At 56.1% G+C, this 19,426-nt stretch overlaps 1 protein-coding gene across 1 annotated transcript in view; it reads left to right on the top strand.

Moving 5' to 3' along the window:
- The window catches only part of ATP2C2 (ATPase secretory pathway Ca2+ transporting 2), a 62,261-nt gene extending 52,053 nt beyond the window's left edge, over window positions 1-10,208 (top strand). Inside the window, exons 19-29 of the mRNA XM_042968089.1 lie at window positions 1,200-1,356; window positions 2,060-2,230; window positions 2,945-3,042; window positions 3,139-3,189; window positions 4,149-4,315; window positions 5,615-5,683; window positions 5,772-5,888; window positions 7,175-7,322; window positions 8,462-8,560; window positions 8,717-8,858; window positions 9,911-10,208. Of these exons, the coding sequence (XP_042824023.1) occupies window positions 1,200-1,356; window positions 2,060-2,230; window positions 2,945-3,042; window positions 3,139-3,189; window positions 4,149-4,315; window positions 5,615-5,683; window positions 5,772-5,888; window positions 7,175-7,322; window positions 8,462-8,560; window positions 8,717-8,858; window positions 9,911-10,029 (1,338 nt within the window). The 3' untranslated portion in view covers window positions 10,030-10,208. The remainder of the gene's footprint in view (window positions 1-1,199; window positions 1,357-2,059; window positions 2,231-2,944; window positions 3,043-3,138; window positions 3,190-4,148; window positions 4,316-5,614; window positions 5,684-5,771; window positions 5,889-7,174; window positions 7,323-8,461; window positions 8,561-8,716; window positions 8,859-9,910) is intronic.
- The last annotated feature ends 9,218 nt before the right edge of the window (window positions 10,209-19,426 follow it).

The raw sequence follows: 19,426 nt of genomic DNA on the forward strand, positions 1-19,426 counted from the left end.
CACGGAGGGTCAAATACAGGACCGTCCGGCTGATGGCACTCAGACCTTTGATCATTCGGCGTCTCCTGCCGAGATTTTTGTCTGAAACGGTGGTTCTCAAGGCGGGCTTCCCAGACCAGCAACATCCCCCGGGGAATCGGTTAAAAATGCAGCTTCTCTGGATGTCAATTTTTTAAAAATTGAAAACAGAATTTAAAACAAAATGCAGATTCTCAGGCTCCACCCGGAACCCTGAGTCCGAAATCTCGGGAGCGGGAGCCGGTAGTCACCTGTGCGTGTGGGGAATTTTGACGTGGGCTCCCACTGTTAGCGGCAAACCCTCTTGCTAACTTGGAGGTCCCTTCTTAACATCCTGGTGCTGAGTTCTTTACACGTATGAGTGCCTCAGATCGTCGCCAGGTGGGGACAGCCCTTCAGCCCTGCGGGGGAGCAGGAGGCGCATCCCAGCACCCACCCCAGATGGTGTGAACGGCAGGCTCACGCATCATATACACCCTTGCGCTCACCTTCACATCTTTTTTTCTCCCCAAAGACCCTGGTAATATATTCCCACTGAAATAAATTCTAGAAACGTGACTTAAAAACGGAAGTGCTGTATAATCCCGCCCTTCGTGTCTCCCGACCCAAGGCAGCCCCCTCCACGGTCTGGGATGGGACCTTTGAGGTCCTGAACATGCAGAGAGCGACGTACGGGGTGGTAGTTTTAAAACTAGGTCGCGCTGTGTGTGGGGTTTGTAATCTGCTCTCTCCCCTTTCAGTGATGTCTCAGGCATCTTTCCGTATTGGTTCACACAAGCTCATCCCCCCGCCTGCCGTGAGCTTTCAGGTGCCATGCTAATGCCGGGGACAGTGTGACCCGGGCTGTCACGGCGCCTTCCGCGTGGAGCTTACCACCCGCAGGAGACCGAGCTTAACGAATACACAGGAGAACGGTTCTGGGCTCGATGAGCCCCGTGCAGGGGTGAACAAAACAGAAAGGGGACCTGCCCTCGGGAGGCGACAGTCCCAGTGGAAACAGACGTCCCGCAGTCAGTCACACACGTAAAGGCCTAACAGTGGCTGGGGTGTGGCTGATGACACGTATGGGATGCTCTCGGTGACATTAACAGGGCACCTGATGCACAGAGAGGCTGCGGATCAAAGTTCTCCAAGGAGCCGACCCAATGACGGCAGCCGTTTTCCTTTTCTTCTTTCCCAAGGACCAGGAAGACGTTTACTTCATGAAGGGGGCCTTCGAAGAGGTGATTAATTACTGTACCTCGTACAACAACGGAGGCCTCTCCCTGCCACTGACGCCCCAGCAGACAGCCTCGTGCCAGCAGGAGGAAAAGAGGATGGGGTCGCTCGGCCTGCGGGGTTGGTACCTCTCGTCCCCAGCGCCGCGCTTTAAGCGTGCAGCACTGACCTTCCGGGTCAGTGGTCACGTGAAAGGCAGAGAGGGGGGCGCCCCCCCCCCCGCCCCCGGCCCACCTCTGCCACCATGTGACACCCGTTAGTCCAGACGCGGCGCCTGTGGGTTTCCCGACGCGTGACTGAGGCGCCCCAGAAACACTGATTTTGCCGATTGGTCGTCCTGCTCGTCGCCCACGGCCAGGAAAACCCAAAGCTCTTTCGCATTGAGGCAGACATTTCATTCCTCGGCCGTTTCCAGTCTCCTGCATCGGGGACGCCGCCTTCCCCAATGAGCTGGAAACTCGGGTTTCCCACAGTGCCTGTCCGTTCTCAGAGAAGCGCTCTGGAACCCGTGGGTTCCCTCCGGGGAAAGTGAGAAGCCTGGGGCCGGGTGTCAGTTGCCTCGGGTTTTCCCTGCGGGAAACAGACGTTGTAAATGGCTAGCAGCTTGCTGATAAGGGGGCGAGGCGAGGCGAGGCTGGGACAGAGCCTGGCAGGGCGGGGAGGGGAGCCTGGGGAAAGGGAGGCTTGGCTCCCGCAGCCCTGGCACCTGTACCAATGGTACACGCACCGAAACAGAGTCAAGGCCGGGACGAGCTCACAGACAGAGTCCTCCCACCCCTGGGGCCCGCGGGGGGACCTCCCACGGCTCTCGGTGTCTCCTCAGTGCTGGCCCTGGCTTCCGGACCCGAGCTGGGGAGGCTGACTTTTCTGGGTCTCGTCGGAATCATCGACCCTCCGAGGGCCGGCGTGAAGGAAGCGGTGCAGGTTCTCCGCCAGTCGGGCGTGTCCGTGACGATGATAACGGGAGATGCCCTGGAGACCGCCTCTGCTATAGGTGAGTGGGGCGCAGTGGGCGCCGGGCGGGGAGGGGTCCCCTCCCACGGGGCCGCTCCTGCGGGTTAACCCGCCCCCACCCACCTGCTGTGAGCTCGCAGAGACCCTGAGGTTCACGGGCCGGCGCTCCCCCCCCCCCGACAGACGGTTGTCTCTAAAGTGTCGGCAGGTGCCCCGAAGGGGGCAGAGCCGGCCGCGGGCGTCTCAGCCGTGACCTCACCGCCTCTTCCCAGACAGCATCTGCCCGTGTCCGGGTTCTGGTCTGGTTCTGTGTGCCCCGGGCGGGTCAATGAACCACCGTGACCTCCGGGCTCTTCTCCCACAGGGGGCCGGCCACCCCCCACCCCCCACCCCTTCTCGTTCTTCTTATTCACGTGATTGGTTCTCCCTGCTCTGTCTCAGGGCACCTGGCGCTGTGAAAAAATCAGACTCTAGAATCAGACAAAACCACGTCAGGTCCCAGCATCGCCGCTCGGCAGCTCTGGGACTTGGGGGAGGTCACTCCCCTCCGTTTCCTCATCGTTAAAGCAGGGACAATAAGGCCTTAGTTCTGTGGATGGAATTGGGATCATGTCGCGTAGCAGGTGCTCGGGGGGGGGTTCGCTGTCGCGGCTCCGCTGTGGTCGTGGTCTGCGGCCCAGGCGGGGCCTGATGTCAGGCAGGGGGAGTGAGGGGCGGGAGCGGGCCCTCAGAGCAGGCTCTCCACACCTCGCAGGAAGGACTATTGGCCTGTGCAACGGGAAGCTGAAGGCCATGTCCGGGGAGGAGGTGGAGAGCACAGGGCAGGACGAGCTGGCTGGCTGTGTCGGGAAGGTGGGGTCCTCCCGGGGGGCTCGGCGGGGCGGGGCGGGGGGGGGGGGGAGAGTTTCAGCCCCAAGTTCACGGACTCTTCTCCGCCTCTGCGTCCAGGTTTCTGTCTTCTTCAGGACCAGCCCAAAGCACAAGCTCAAGATCATAAAGGTAAGCTGTGTGCCTCATGCGTCCGTTGGGGTCAGTCCAGGGCGGTGGCTCTGCCCCCCGGGGGGAGGTCCCGGGTCCGAGCTGGCAGGAGCGTCGGCCGTCCTCAAGCCGTGCTTCTTCCTCTAGGCCCGGGACGGCTGCACCAGGCGGGGCCTTTGCCCAGCCCCCGGGGAGGGGAGAACGGGCTGTCCTTGGCCACGTACAGCAAAAGCAGGAGCAGGAATCGGGTGGTGCGGAGGGCAAACTAAAAAGCAGGGAGCCTCTGTTAGTCGAGCGCTCTGGCATTATTCTTGTTACCGAACTCCAGGCCTCAGTTTCCCAGTCTGTAAACCGGGGTGGTTTACAGTTTCCCAGTCTGTAAACCGGATGACGTCAGCCAACTCACAAGGCTAGTGAGAGGATTCCAGGAGGCCGGGCCGTGCGGCTCTTGGCGCAGCACCTGGCACATGGCGGGTGCCCGGTGGAGACTGGATGTGATTTTCTGCCTGTGTCCGGGGCGGGGGGCGCTGCCGGTGCGCTGGGTCTCCCCCCCCCCCCCGGGAGCGCTTTGAAAATGAGCTCTTGGGGCGCCTGGGTGGCTCGGTCGCTTAAGCATCCAGCTTCAGCTTAGGTCGTGATCTCACGGTTCAGGAGGTCGAGCCCCACATCGGGCTGTCTGCCGTCAGCACAGAGCCCGCTTTGGATCCTCTGTCTCCCTCTCTCTCTGCCCCTCCCTTGCTTGCACGCACGCGCTCTCGCTCTCTCTCCAAATAAATTTTAAAAAAGAGAGAAAGAAAAGGTGTTCTTTAGCTCTGTGCTGTTTGGGGGTCTTTAGTTCTAGGGAGGAAGCCTCCATGCAAGTCATTCCTGAGAGAAACCTTAATCCCATGGGGCACTGCGTGGTTTCAGGGGTAAGTTGTGGACTTTTGTTTGTTACTGGAGAACACGAATGAGCCTTCGCTCACCTCCTCTTTCCAAAGGCTTTGCAGGAGTCGGGGGCAGTCGTGGCCATGACGGGGGACGGGGTGAACGACGCGGTCGCCCTGAAGTCTGCGGACATCGGGATCGCCATGGGGCAGACGGGGACAGATGTCAGCAAAGAGGCTGCCAACGTGATCCTGGTGGATGATGACTTCTCGGCCATCATGTGAGTGGCTCCATGGCTGGTTTTCAGTGGCAGAAATGCCCGCGGTGACCAGCTGCCCCCCTCGGGACATGCCCCCCTCACGGCCTGAGCGTGCATCCGACGGGCGAGCCGGGGTCAGGCGCACAGACAGAGGCGGGCTCCGATGTGTTGGCCGCAGCACGGTCTGTGGGGAAATCCTAGGCCACCCTAACTGCCGACAGCAAGGGCGGGAGTGCCACGAAGCCACGAAACATCACGTTTTGGGGAACGTTTTAAAGACGGAGAAATGCTCACATTGTGGGGTTAAGTGGAAAACGCTAAGAGTGAGCATGTGCGGCTGGAGGGCCGTGTTTGTGCAGATGCGTAGGTTTCATGCCGCTGAAAGCGACGAGCGACGGGGCAGGAGCGTCTGTGAATTGTTGGCCCTCCTGTGATCGTAAGCTCCCGAGATTGCAAAACACCTGGTTTCTTGTTTCCCTTTTCTCTGTTTTCTTAACAACTTTGCCTTCCCTCTGGCTCTGATTTTAATCCATTCTAATCGAGACTTTACTCGTAAATCCATTGTAATAATTGGGGGTGGCACGGAGGTTTTCTTAAGCCTGCTGTCAGAACTCTGAATGAGCAAAAACTGAAGTTGGGTGCGATTTCTGACTTTACAGAGGAGTCTTGTCTTTGTAAATGGATTGACTCACCCTAGGAATCCTTAGCCCCCTTCCCCCTTAGTTAAAAAAAAAAAAAAAAAAAAGTCCTGAGATGCAGTTGATAAATAACTCTGTAATTTTAGTTCTTTTGCAAAAAAAAAAAAAAAAAAGTTAGCAGGAAAAAAAAGGGTTAGGCAGTTTTCTGCATTCGTGACTCAAGATCAAGGTTTTTAAAGGACTTCTACAGTTTTCTAAAAATACCAAGGATGGAGTTTTCAGCCTCCTAATTCTCTCCCCGCCATGCCACACCCCTGGGGCGAATTAGCAGGTTTGATCGGTCTTGCTGTGCCTGTCGTCCAGATGCATCTCTGGGTTGCATTCAGTGCTTCCCAAGTCCCGGGTGAGGGCGGGGTCCCTGGGCTCAGGCAGGAGAATAATCTATGGTCTTCGTACAGAGGGTGATCATGGCCTGCGGCCCAGGCCCCCGCGGCGGGTGGTGCTGGTCAGGCCACCGTCCTCCTGTACCTCTCTGTCCTGGAGCCGCCAGCGGGGGGAAGGGGAAGGGGCGCCTGTGTGCGAGGCCACCTCCGGTGACACCATCGCTCCCTCCCACGGCTGCCGGAGGTGCCCGAACGCTCCCAGCGGGCCCTCTGCGAAGAAACGCTCTGTCCTCTTGCAGGAACGCGGTGGAGGAAGGCAAGGGGATTTTTCATAACATCAAAAACTTCGTGCGGTTTCAGCTGAGCACGTAAGTCAAGGCTGGCGTCTCCGAGGGCCGTCGGGCTGCGTGTGCGTCCGGCGTGCAGCCATCGACGGTGCCCGGTGTGTGCCCGCAGGAGCATCTCGGCCTTGAGCCTCATCACTCTGTCCACCGTGTGCGACCTGCCCAGCCCGCTCAACGCCATGCAGATCCTGTGGATCAACATCATCATGGACGGGCCACCGGCGCAGAGGTGAGGCGCCGGGCTGTCCGCAAGGTTCCGCCGCCCGCCCACTCTGCCGCCTCGGGTCCCTTGCACCGAGTACGGGACACCGTCCCCAGGAGTCCTGCAAAGCCGGTGTGGCGCACTGTGGGGAAGACTGCCAGCGGGATGCCCTGGGCATGGGGGGAAGCACCTGCGTGGGCAGCCGGGGCAGGCGGCGGAGGGGGGGATGTGCTCCCTGGGTGACTCCAAGCCTCAGTCCCTCTCTTCACGTCCCCACTTGGGAGATGTCCTCTGTGATCGCTCTAACAGCAGCCCCCGGGCTCTCCCTCCTTACCCTGCTTTATTTGTCCCTAGAGGAGAAAATACGTATGTCCTTGTTTATCTGATTATGACCCGTTTCCCTATGGCAAGGTTTTTGTTCCTTGTAGCGTTTCCCAGCTCCCGGGACGGTGCTTGGCACACAGTAGGTGGTCGGCGAGTTAGTTGCTGGGTGGATGGGTGAGAAGGGAGGGTGAGGGTAGCTGAACGGGCAGGAGGAAGAACCACCTTCGGAGTCGGGGAGCCAGACGTCCAGGAACAAGCGAGGCACTGGGTTCGAGCACACAGTACGTGCTGTTGTTGATTATATATGTGTGTGTGATATAAATGTGATACATATATGTTACCATGAATTATCACAGTTGTCGCCGCTGAGGGCAGGAGTCCCGCTTTGTCCCTCCGGGCCCAGGGGGAGGTCCCTCTTCACACGCTGGGAGCAGGGCCGGGAGGCAAGCTGGCCGGAGCCGTATCTGCAGCCGGCTTCCTCCTCGGTGCCCGCGTCCCGTCTTCCGCTGGTCTAACCCCAGTCCCGCTGTTGCGCAGTCGGCTGAAGGCGGGTCCCTGGGGGGCGGCGTCTGGACCCCGTTTCTCCAGCCTGCTGGGCGTCCCCTTGTGATGGAAGCTGTGCGATCATGAGGGGTGACCCAGAGTGGCTCCGGGACGGTGGTGTGGTCGGCTGGGGGGTGGTTTTCCTCCGCCGTGCTCAGGGACGGGTGTGTGGCTGCCCCTGGGGCCCAGGCCGGCGGGGTGGGGGGGTGGGGACCTTGGAAGGGGTTAGGGCGAGGGCAGAGGATGTGAGGGGCGGGCTTCCAGCAAGGACGGAGAAGCCCCCCTAAGAGTGGGACCGGACCGAGCCCCTGCCAATGACCTGGGGGCACTTGGCCAAAGCGCCCTCTGTGCTGTGTCTTCGGGGCTGACCTGAGAGCCTGTACAGCTTCAGCACTTTAAGTGTCCTCGTGGTTTATGTCAAGGTTCCCCTGTCTTGTTCCGAGCAGCCTGGGGGTAGAGCCGGTTGACAAAGACGCCCTCCGACAGCCACCGCGGAACGTCAAGGACACGATTCTCAGCAAAGCCCTGATCCTGAAAATCCTCCTGTCGGCTGCTGTCATCATCAGCGGGACCCTCTTTATCTTCTGGAAAGAGGTGGGGCAAGTTCTCACTGGCTCGGCCTGTATTCGCTCAGCCCCTGTGGTGGGAGCCTAGTGGCTGTGCACCAAGCACCGGGGATGGTCCCCGCCCGGGCGCCTGGGGCTCCGGCTCTGACTGGGGAGACAGGTGCACATACAGGGGGCTGTCCCTGAGGGGGGGGCGGGGGACCAGGAGCTGACTTTGCAGAGGTGGGACAAGGCGGAAGGATAGGAGGCCCCCCTACCCTTCCCCGGGCAGGGAAAAGAAATCATTTTGTTCTAAAAGGGACCCGATGCCCCTGCCGCTTTCCATGGTCACCAGGAAACAATTTGCAATCTATTAGAAGGAAGTCCGTCTTATTCCCTGGAGGTGATTATTTGAGGGAGCTTAGGGGCCACCTTTCGGCGGCTCCAGGGGCCCCCGTGCTGACACGCGGGGCTCTCGGTGGAGACCCAGGCGAGTGGGGGCAGGACACGGGACCACCGCAGATTCTGTTTTTCTCCAGCCCCGCCCCCCAGAGGAGGGGCCTTGCGTTTTCCCCAGTTCTCACCAGCCCGGAAAGGTGGTGTGGCCGCCCGTGTCCAGCCTGTGTTCCACCTGCGGGAAGGGGACCCAGGCCCTCCTGTGCCAGCACGGTGGGCCTCAGTGTGGGGGGCCCCCCAGGGGCTCTGGAGTCAGGCTCCAACTCACGCCACCCCGGCCAGGGCGTCTGCGGGGAACCCTGGGACAGTGACAAGCTCGGGCAGGAAGGACCCGCCTCCCCTCAGGCAGGGAAGGTTCTCACCTTGGCTCCAGGCCAGGCCCGGGAGGAGACCTGCCTCAGGTCCCTACAGCAGCACCAGGGAGGGTGTGCGTCCTCTGTCCGTGACACTCAGTGGATGCAGCTATAGCCCTGTCCTGTCCCAGGAGGCAATGGCCCCTGCTGCAGGAAGGGATGCTCCCTTTACCTGTGCAGGGTTTCAGCTCGGGGGGGGGGGGTCGTGAGACACCCCTCTTACTCCAGCCCAGGGGGCGGTCGTGGTCAGTTCCTAGCGGAGCCGCTCTCTGCTGGGCCGTCCGGGCCCCTCGAGTTCCTGCTCCCTCCGTGCTCATCATCACGAGAAGCACCCCCCCCTTCCCGGGGCCCGCCCACCCTGCGCTCCTCTGTGTTCCAGATCCCCGCAGACAAGGCGAGCACCCCGCGTACCACGACCATGACCTTCACCTGCTTTGTGTTCTTCGACCTCTTCAACGCCTTGACCTGCCGCTCTCAGGTGAGCCCTGGGCTGCCCTCCCCTCCCTTCCTGGCGGGACCCAGTCGCGCTCTCGGGGACGAATGCTGCGGCCGCGGCCCGAGTAGGCCTCTGTAAGCATCGCCGTCTGAGCCGTGGCTTGTGACCCGGCTGACACGTGCCCTTCTCCTCCCACAGACCAAGCTGATATTTGAGATCGGCTTTCTGCGGAACCCCATGTTCCTGTACTCGGTGCTGGGCTCCATTCTGGGCCAGCTGGCCGTGATTTACATCCCGCCCCTGCAGAAGATCTTCCAGACAGAGAACCTGGGTGCCCTCGGTGAGTGGGCGGGGACGTGAGGGGTCAGCAGAGGCCGGCACCTGCCGCCTGGGCGCCGACATGCGGTTTTCCAGGTGCGAAGTCCCTACGTGTGCCCGGCCGGCCGCACGGGGTGGGAGGGCGATGTGATGGGGTCGTGGAGTACACGGGGAACCAGAGGATGAGGCACCTCCACCGGGAGGGCCACCGGGGGCAGAAGGGGACACGGCCTCCCGGCCCCCCCCCCCGTCCCAGGGCTGGCGGCTCAGAGCGATGCAGCAAGGCCCGGGGGCTGCACCATGGCGGGTCACAGTCCGGGCTCATTCTGCCCCCGCTGGCAGGGGGCTCGTGGGTCTTGGGCACCCGCTGACCCCAAGACAGGGAGCGGGCCACCCAGCAGCTCGGGCTAAACACAACATGATTCAATGACCGCGGCCGTCCAGGGCCCCGAGCGCACCTGCCCCGGGGTGGAATCCTGGGGCTCCCCTGCCTCCCCACCCAGGCGGACGCGATTCCAGCCTTTTCTTTGTGAGCTGCCTGGGGTGATTGGCCACCTTTGCCTGAAGCTAACAGAGCACACAAGTGGGAGGAGGGGAGGGGTGGGGGGAGGAGGGGAGGGGTGGGGGAGGAGGGGAGGGGTGGGGGAGGAGGGTACCTGAGCAACAGCAGTGACCGGAGCCACTTACGTGGTGGGAGCCAGCAGGTGGGGAGGCCGGCGTAGGTCATGGCCACAGGTCATGACACGGTCGGTTCGGAGGTGCTGGACACGACTGCTCAGAGCACGAGGCCGGGGTGGGGGGTGTCTGCCCTCAAGATGGATGGGGGAGGGTCCTGTTACTGCCGGAGGGGGTAGCGCACCCCCACCCCAGCCCCGAGCCCCCTGGAAGGACGGGGTGGTCCTGTGGAGCTGCACGGACATCCGTCCCTCCCGGGACGGCAAGTCCTGGTCCTCGGCTCCCGGGTCCTCGCCCCTCACCTCTGGGCTCTCTGCGACCAAAGCCGAGACGTGGGGAAGGGAGCCTCAGGGTGGCACCGTGCACTCTGACCCCCATCTTCTTTTCACCTTTTTGCAGACTTGTTGCTTTTAACCGCACTGGCTTCATCCGTGTTCATTTTGTCAGAGCTGCTCAAACTATGCGAAAAGTTCTGTTCCAGAGCCGAGAAAGCCCAGGGTCACCAGGAAGATGCATAGCGGCCCCCGCCTGCGTCCAACCCCTCAATAATCTATATTTTTATGTGACTGTGGCCCTCCCCCAGGCCCCCTCCCGAGGCACGCTTTTAGGACGCCGTGCGGTAGGTCCCTCACCTGATCTGCTTCTTGGGAAACCGGCAGGAAGCCTGGGCCCGGGCCCACGTCCACCCCAACCTCTCCGGCTGAGCTCTGGAGACCGCACGGCAACACCTTGCTATTTATTAAATCACAGTGATTTTTCTTAACCACGTCTGCCCACGTATTTGTGCCACAGCAGCTCCCGCACGAGGAAGAGGCCTCGTGTCCTCGACCGTAAAGTGGGGGGCTTTGTACCCTTTTGTTAAGGGCTCTGCAGGTGCCTGGTAAGTGGTTTTCCTACGGGTGGCCCCGGGGGCATCCCCACGCAGCCGTTCGTTCACGACCCACACATCTGGGGCGAGAGAGTCACGCCCTGGTGGCCTCAGCGAAGGCCTGGCCTTTTCCCTCTGGAATTGGGACCGGGGTGCTTGCCCGCCCCCTGAGCGTGAGCCCCCAGGGCCGGTCTTACCACAGGCCTGTCCGCCCAGCTCCAAGATGGCAGAGCCCACAGGGGGCAGGAACCAGCCACGCAGACCCAGCCGTGGAGCCCCAGCTTTCGTGAAATGAGGCCACGGCTGTAACCCCGCCCCCCAGTTATTAGCCTTTTCCAGAGAAACCCAACCAACAGGAGGGGGAGGGAATAGAGACTTGTTTTAACAAAGTGACCCACGCGACTGTCAGGCTGGCCCGTCCCCTGTGTTCGGGGAGGCGGGGTCTCCCGGGCAGCTCCAGGCAGAGACGGGCTCCCCTCCTCCTCCGGGATCCCAGGCCCTTCTCTTAAGCCTTTAAGGGACTGGATGAGGCTCACCCGCCCTCTGAAGGCAACCCGCTCTCTTCAAAGTTTACCGATATAAATGTTAATCACCCCCGAGAAACAGAGCTCACAGGAACATCTAGACTACTGTTTGGCCCCACGGCCGGGCGAAATTGACCCACAAAATAACCCTCACACCAGCCACGGTGGCTGTGAGGCCGGCCGTCTGGGCCAGGCCAGGGTGAGGGAGGTCAGAGTGGACCCCTGCAGCTGCCAGGCAGAGTTCCGATTCCTTGGAAGTAGGATTTACGGCCTGGGTTGCACTGTCCTCTGTAGCCCCCACACGTGACCCCACAGCTAAATGGGGACACGCACATGTGCCGGGCCCGCAGAAACATGATCGAGAGGGCTGCCTGGAGGGGGAGGCCACTCGCACAAGGATGGTACCTGCCCAGCAGCTGCCAACCCTTGATGACCCCTCAGAGAGACAGGCCGACACCTGCCCTGCGCACAAGCCTGTGCACAGCTCGACTCTGAGTCAGGACGCGTCCAAGCAACATGCTTCCCCTTAAAAAATAATCAAGACCCACCCCGGCCGACCGATACTTAGACTACGACATCAGAAAGTACCCTTCACCCCTATTTCTACCGTCCACGATAGCCCGAGGTAGATTGCAAATTAAGAGATGAAATAAACAAGTGCTAAGGCGAAACAACTAAAAACTAGACACAACGCCAACCATCAAGTCCAACGAATACGTCAGACTATACAGGCATCTTTTCATCAAAATACAGAAGACTTAGCCGGATTTCCACTTGTAAAACACCCACCCATCAACAGCAAAGGGACATTCACCAAAATACACAGAGGAAAGAGCAGAGATCAGTGAAGTCAACGACGCGGGTAGAAATCAAAAGCTCGTTCTTTGAAAATACCAATAAGATCGCCAGTCTTGCTAAAGGTTTACCAAAGGGAGACACACATGACCTCTGTTAGGAACGGAGGGGGTCTATCATGAGAGCCCCCTCCAGTGAATTCACAAGTTAGAGGAAATGAACCAGTTCCTTGAAAACCACAAGCTACTAACACGCACTGAAAAGGCAGGAACCCGAGTAATCCTAGAACGTGTGAGGACAGGGATGTAGTTAAAACCGATCCCCCAAAAAAGAAACCTTGTGACTTCTGACACCAATCCAGAAGCAAGTTAATGAAGAAAAGATGGTCATTTCAGCTAATGGTGTGGGGACAGACATCTGCGGCCGAGAAAAGCCACCCTCGACTCAGACCTCACGCCCGCCACACAAATGAACTCAACATGAGCCACAGGCCAAAACAGAAAAACGGGGCAGAAGAATCCTTGGGATCCCGGGTTAGGCATAGTTCTTAGACATGACCCCACAAGACCATCCCTAAAAGGTAAGAAAATTTGAGAAAATACCCTGTAGGGGAATTACTGGATCACACAGTAATTCTATTTTTAATTTTGTGAGGAACCAAAGAGAACAAAAATGCTCATTCAAAAAGATATATACAACCCTATGTTTACTGCAGCATTATTTACAATAGCTGAGATACGAATCAGCCCCAAAGTCCTTCGGTCGATGAATGGATCAAGATGTGGGGTACACACACACACACACACACACACACACACACACACACTGGAAGAGTACTCGGCCATAAAAAGAATGAAATCTTGCCATTTGCAGCTACACGGGTGCCTAGAGAGTATAACGCTAAGTGAAATAAGTCAAATACATGTGTCCTATGATTTCGCGCCTAAGTGCAATCAAAACCAAACAAACGAACGAAGAACAAAAGAGACAAACCAAAAGTCAGGCTCTTAACTCCAGAGAACAAACTGATGTCACTGGAGGGGGGGAGGGCAGGGAAATGGGTGAAACAGGTGAAGGGGATTGTGGGTAAGGACTTACCATGAGACGCACGGGGTGACGTACAGAAGGGCTGAGTCACCGTCTTGTACACCTGCAACTAACATCACTCTGCAATCCAACTATACTGGAATTAAAAAAAAAATTTAGGTACAGACCTTAAAGAACTCCAAGAAATATAGAGAATTGTTGAATCATTGTGCTGTATACCTGCAACTAACCTAACATGGTAAATGAGGCTTGAATAAAAAAAAAAAAAAAAGTTTTTTTAATCCAGGAAAAAAAACTAACTGGATTCCACCAAAAGTGAAAGCATTTTGCCCATGAAAGTCACTAGTGGAGAGAATTTAAAAAAAAAAAAAAAAAAGACTGGAAAATACGTATTTTCAAATCACAAACCCAACAATCGACTCTGATCCAAAATTAAAAAAAAAAAATTAAAATTTAACAAAAAAAAACAGAAAAAGGGCACAAGCTCTTAAGAGGGCATAGAGGCAGTAAACACACCTCTCCGAACAGCTAAAAACATGCCCAGGACGCTGAGGGCACGAGGATGTGGGACAACCGGTGCCCGGACGTGTCGCAGGGCAGGGAAGTACCACAGCCGCTCTGGAGAACAGGCTGATGGCGTCCCATCTGGTCAAACACACGCTTAGCCTGTGACCCAGCCTCGCCACTCTAGGCACAGACCCTCGTGCCCACGGCAGCGTCACTCATAAGAGCCGCATCTTACAACCATCCACGCCTCCTTCTGCCAACGAGCGGCCCCCCCCACAGTGGAGGGCTCAGGAGCGTCCACGTCGCATCCTGGGTGTGTCCCCTGGGTGTCACGCCGAGTGGCAGAAACCCGTCTTACTGGTGACGTATGGTACGGTTCCATTTATACCTAACATCCTCGAAGTGACAATTAAGGTGACAGAGTGGATGACAGGTTGTCGGGGGTCAGCGTTAGGAGGGCGGGACTGGAAGAGGGGGAGCAGGAAGGAGTTTGGGAGGCAAATGGGACAGTTCTGGATCCTGACTGTAGCGAGGGTCACGTCAATCTCTACACGTGATCAAGTTTCCCAGGACTGATGGCAGGGGTCCCCAAGACCACCGTCGGGCTCAGTGAGGATGACCAGAAACTCTGTTCTTGGAACACTGCCGGTCCACCCCGCGGCTGGCGCTGATGTGTATCCTCCCCCGTAACAAGCCTGACCAACAGCCCAACAGGTTTCGGTGAGTTCTGTCTCTTCAGCAAACTGTCCAACCTGAGGGCGACTTGGGGGGGCCCTCGGACCGCGTAGTGTGTGTCGGGAGGCTTGGGCAGACTTTGCCATCTGGAAGACTGTGCCCCTAGCCTTGAGTGTGCCTGAAAGCAGGGGCTTTGGAAAAACTGGCGGCATTCGAATAAGGTCTATGCGTCGTTGCTAATATCGTGCCGATGCCAGCGTCCTGCTTGGGTGGCTGTGCTCTGATTAGGGAAGATGTTTTCATTAGGCGAAGCTGGGAGAGGAGTGCCCAGGAACTCTCAGCACCGGTTTTGCAGCCTCTAGGTCGATTCAAGTTACGTCAAAATAAAGTTTATAAGAAAAAAAAGACTCCGAAAAATCAAGCTAAAATATACCAGGCAAACTCCAAGCAACAAACACAGCGGCGTGACATCATTAACGGCAGGCAAGATTAAGATCGAGGCCAAAAGCGTGAGGGAAGGCAGGGCAGGGAATTCAACGAGATATATTAACCACTGAAAATCCAACGGGCACACGGCAACTCGACATCCACACTCACAGGGCGCCCTACGGCAAATGTAGGAAGACACACAGGGAATTCATTCAGGGACTCTACCCGGTCACAGCAAAGGGCACAACTAAAACCACAATCCCAAGTAGACAGGACATAGGTGACTCCCCTAATTACTATTTATTAAAACTGAAAGTGAACAGCCCCATTTGTAGGAGAATTCTCCAGCCTACAAAAATTTTTAAACTCTTGGCTCCAAGTGGAAAGCTTTGAGTATGGGGGCGCCTGCGGGGGCTCAGTCGGTTGAGCCTCCGACTTCGGCTCAGGTCACGATCTCACGGTTCGTGAGTTCGAGCCCCGCGTCGGGCCCTGTGCTGACGGCTCGGAGCCTGGAGCCTGCTTCGGATGCTGCGTCTCCCTCTGTCTGCCCCTCCCCTGTGTGTGTCTCTCTCTAAGAGAAATAAAGATTTAACAGAGAAAATCTAGAAGCCAACCACGAACACAGAACACATCTATCAGAGTCTATACAGTATTACCAAAGAAGGCGGAGCTCAAAGAGAAAAGTGATACCTCTATATACGCATTTACTTCCATTCTTCATGTAGGAACTTAACAATCAACTCAAATTGGAAAAAGAAACAAACAGCAGGAGATACTATAAAAGCAAAATTAATTTAAAAGAAAAACAGAATTGCTACAACATAATGTAGGAAAAATGGAAGTAAAAAGCCACAGCTCAAAAGATTTCATGTAACTGGTCAAACGTACGTAAGTTAACTTGAAAACTTGCATAAGATGAAAAACTTACCAGGATATAAAAAATCGTCAGAATGGATTTTATTCTTAACCGACTGAGCCCCCCAGACGCCCCAGACTAACCTATTTGAACACACAAGTACTGAACCCAGTCCAACTGAATTCACACATTCGAGGCTTGGCAGTTTAAATACAAACCAGCTTGGGGCACCTGGGTGGCTTAGTCGGTTGAGTGTCCGACTTCGGCTCAGGTCACGATCTCACGGTCCCTGAGTTCGAGCCCCGCGTCGGGCTCTGGGCTGATGGCCCAGAGCCTGGAGCCTGCTTTCGATTCTGTGTCTCCCTCTCTCTCTGCCCCTCCCCTGCTCATGCTCTGTCTCTCCCTGTCTCAAAAATAAATAAAAACATTAAAAAAATTAAAGAAAAAATAAATACAAACACTGCTCAGCAGCTGGAGCCCTACTGATTTGGGTTCCTTATTTAAGAGGGAAAACCTTTTTATAACATTCCCCATCTAGACGGAAACTTTTAACGTAAATACAGATGGATCCTTCCTTTACGTGGAAATGTATCTGAAAAGCACCCTGCTTCACGGTAAAAGACCAGGTGCATTTCCATCAAAGTCAGGAATGGTGAGGGCCTATCACTGCTACTGAAGTTCTTAAAGAATTTGCTGATACAATTAAAAGAATAAAAGGCCTAGAAAGTGCAGAGTAGGGAAATTCTCCTCATTTCCAGGTACACAATCGTTAACAATTGCATTCAACACGCTGTATGTACCTACCTCGCAAACTTGCACAGACTCCTGTATCCGTCAGATCTCAATAAGGCTGGAGGGAAAAAGAAGAAATCACAGGGGCCAAAACACTAAGCCTGGGGACTCCTTACAAAGGCCCACTCTCAGGTCCCTCCCCAGCCCTGCCATCTGCACCTCAGGAGGCTTTCTAGAGAATTCTGAGGCCCAAGGTTCAAAACCCCCAGACCAAAGAATTCAGCAAGGTAGCTGGGGTACAAAACTAGGTAGAAAGATCAAGGGCTTTCCTATGTTTAAACAATCCTCAGGAGGAAAAAAAAAAAATCCATATACAGTGCCGATCCCAACGACAAAATCTACATCGCAAACTTCGATGTTCCCATCCTCGGGGACAGGAGGAAGCCACATCCGCCAGATGTCTGCCCTGCCTGTGCCAATCTACGTTCGATGCGGTCTCCAACATACAACCATCAAACTTTTTAGAAGGGTTACCAGCCGTCGGAGAAAATCAACAGGCAGGCATAGGGAGGAACATTCCAAAAGAAACCCGGAAGTCATCGGGGAACAGCTCTGGCATTTTTTATCACAAAACACCACGACTTAAAGCATGAGGTAGAGACTCAAGTTCAAAGAGACACTCAGGTGATGAGAGAGACAGTAGAACTTCTAAGTCAGTGGGAGAGAAATGTACCACTTAATATAAAAGATACTGGAATTTATTTTGGGACAAGATAGAGGTACATTTGAAAATACGTTTTGAATGGGGGCGCCTGGGTGGCTCAGTCGGTTAAGCATCCGGCTCTGGCTCAGGTCACGATCTCGCGGTCCGTGGGTTCGAGCCCCGCGTCAGGCTCTGGGCTGACGGCTCGGAGCCTAGAGCCCGCTTCGGAGTCTGTGTCTCCCTCTCTCTCTGCCCCTCCCCTGCTCACACTCTCCCTCTGTCTCAAAAATAAATAACACATTAAAAAAAAAAAACCTTTAAATACGTTTTGAATGGATCAAAAATTTAGAAGGAAAAATGCAAAGCAGAGGGGCAGCAGCAGAAAACAGGATTTTTTTTTTTTTTAAATCACAGAGTGGGCAAAAAACTTTCCAAGCATACCACTAATCTCAGAAGCCGTCAGAGGAAACGCTGGCCAAATGGGACAAAATGCGAAATTCACATATAGAAAAATCAAGTCCGACAAACTGGAGAAAAATACTTGGCATGCAAGTCACCAGCTACTTTGCTTCGTTCCAAAAAGCACTCTTGCACATCATTCAGAAGAAAACCGACACCCTAGGACACCAGGAGGGCAGGACACAGACGGCTTTTGAAAAAATAAAGCTGAGACGTGATCAGGTCCACGAAAACGAAGTTTTCACACAGTGTCCACACCAACGCAGCAAACAGGTGCTCCCGTACGGCAGGGCTATAAAACCTCAAAAGAGGTTGGCTCATGTGTCAGCCTCTAAAGAGGCATATTTTGGATCCAACCATTCAACTTCTAAGAGTTTCTTCTTCCCGACAAAAATCACAGATGGGGAGACTCAGTGATCTCCACCAAAAAAAATTAAGTGCGGGGGACACACCGTCACGGAAAACAGTTACGCCGGGTGTGCAAGGAGTCCCCTCGTGGTTTTCTCATGAGTGGCTCTGCCTCCCGGGGAGGAAAAGAGCTGGACGGAGATGTAAGCCTGCGTGTTTCAAGCTTCCTTACCGTGTACACCTCCGGCCATTTTTTTAAGTAAAGGAAATGTGGTGGGGAAAAAGCTAACAGTAGCCATGGTCGCACCACAAACGACATGCTTTTGCCTCCTCCTTCGAGCACCTTCTGGGGCCCTCATTGGTCTTCACTCAAGGGGAAACCACGGGTCCCCAATTCTTATTCCTGTTGCACCAAGGAACCAACTCTTCATTCGTTAAAACCACATGCTTCCCAGGCCCGGTGGCGCGTGTGCAGAGAGCAGGTCTGTGTGCGGAGAGCCTCGCACCAAAAGAGGTCACCGGAAGGGTGAACGCCCTCCCCACCCCCGACCCCAGGCTGCTGAGCGCCCGGAGGCGCCCGCCCTTCCTCGTGTGAGGGTGCCGTCTTGGGAGACAGACCCTGGGCTGTAATCTGAACTCTGATGAGAATGAGCACAAGGAAGGAAAGCGGGCCGACCAAGTCTGACCCTCTCTGACAGCCATAAACAGAGGCAGCAGTGAAGGTATTTAAGGTACAGATACCAACAGACCTGTTATTAGTGAGGCATGGAGTTGCACTGACAAGAAAAAATGTTTTTTATATTTGTTCCTTTTTGAGAGAGACAGAGCGTGAGTAGGGGAGGGGCAGAGAGGGGGAGACACAGAATCGGAAGCAGGCTCCAGGCTCCGAGCTGTCGGCACAGAGCCCGACACAGGGCTCGAACCCACGAACCTTGACATGGTGACCTGGGCTGAAGTCGGACGCCCGACCGACTGAGCCACCCAGGCGCCCCTAGTTTCCTTTCCGTGAAAGCAAATTCCTCAACAAACTGAAGGTGCAGGACCTACCTAACTCTTTGGATTTACGGTAACAAATAGAACTTACTACAGAGAGATCTGAGGATCCTAATGTCCTGTGCCTGGGATCCCAGCAGCTGAGGACAGCACACAACGTACCAGAGAAGCTTATTAAAAGCCGGCTTTTTTAAGCAGAATCAGCAGTGACTAAGTCTGTGTCAGACTTAGTCTGACAGCAGAGCGCTGTCCCTCTGCGCGCTGGCCGGACACGCGCGTGCCTTCTGGAAGCTAGGTTGCAAGGCCCTCTGCTCGGCCGGGGGGTAACTGCTGAGTGTAAAGTTGGAGGAGCCTCCTGGCAGCAAAAGCAGAAGCTGAAAAATGCCCACAGCTCAGTTGACGACGGCTTAGAATCCGGCGATGTCGATCATAAGGGGTCACGTTCTTCGTCAGATCTGCAGAAGGTGAAAAGCCTACGGCGAGAGAGGCGAAGAAGAGATACGTGTTCTGGAGACGAGCACACAGCTCTTTGGGGAAGGACTTCTCAGTGAGGCTAGTTTCCTCCAGCCCGTCTCAGACACCGACCTAGATCCCAGTTAGCGGCCGGGGTCACTCGAGTTGGTTCAGAGTGAGTCCCTGCTATCGAATGGCCCGTCACCCCCCCTCTGGGAGCCGCTCTGGGCCAGGGGGCAACACCGAGGAGGCGGTGCCAGGGTCAGGAACCTGGGTCAGTACTTCCCAGCGACTCACCACCAGTTTATGCGACGGGACGTGGCGGGGCTTCCGCCCTGCCCACGTTTAAATCGGTGACAGAACCACACCTCGGCAGCGATCCGTAGATCATGGCACAGGCTCCTTTAAAACCAGCTGAGAAGGGCGGATGTGGAACCCGGTTGCAAACCACTGAGGACCCGTCGCACGGGGACACCTGCTCTCTCCCGAGTCTTTGGCTCTCCCTGCCCACCCCCACCCCCCCCAC

This window comes from Panthera tigris, chromosome E2 (assembly GCF_018350195.1).
Source record: "Panthera tigris isolate Pti1 chromosome E2, P.tigris_Pti1_mat1.1, whole genome shotgun sequence".
NCBI lineage: Eukaryota > Metazoa > Chordata > Mammalia > Carnivora > Felidae > Panthera > Panthera tigris.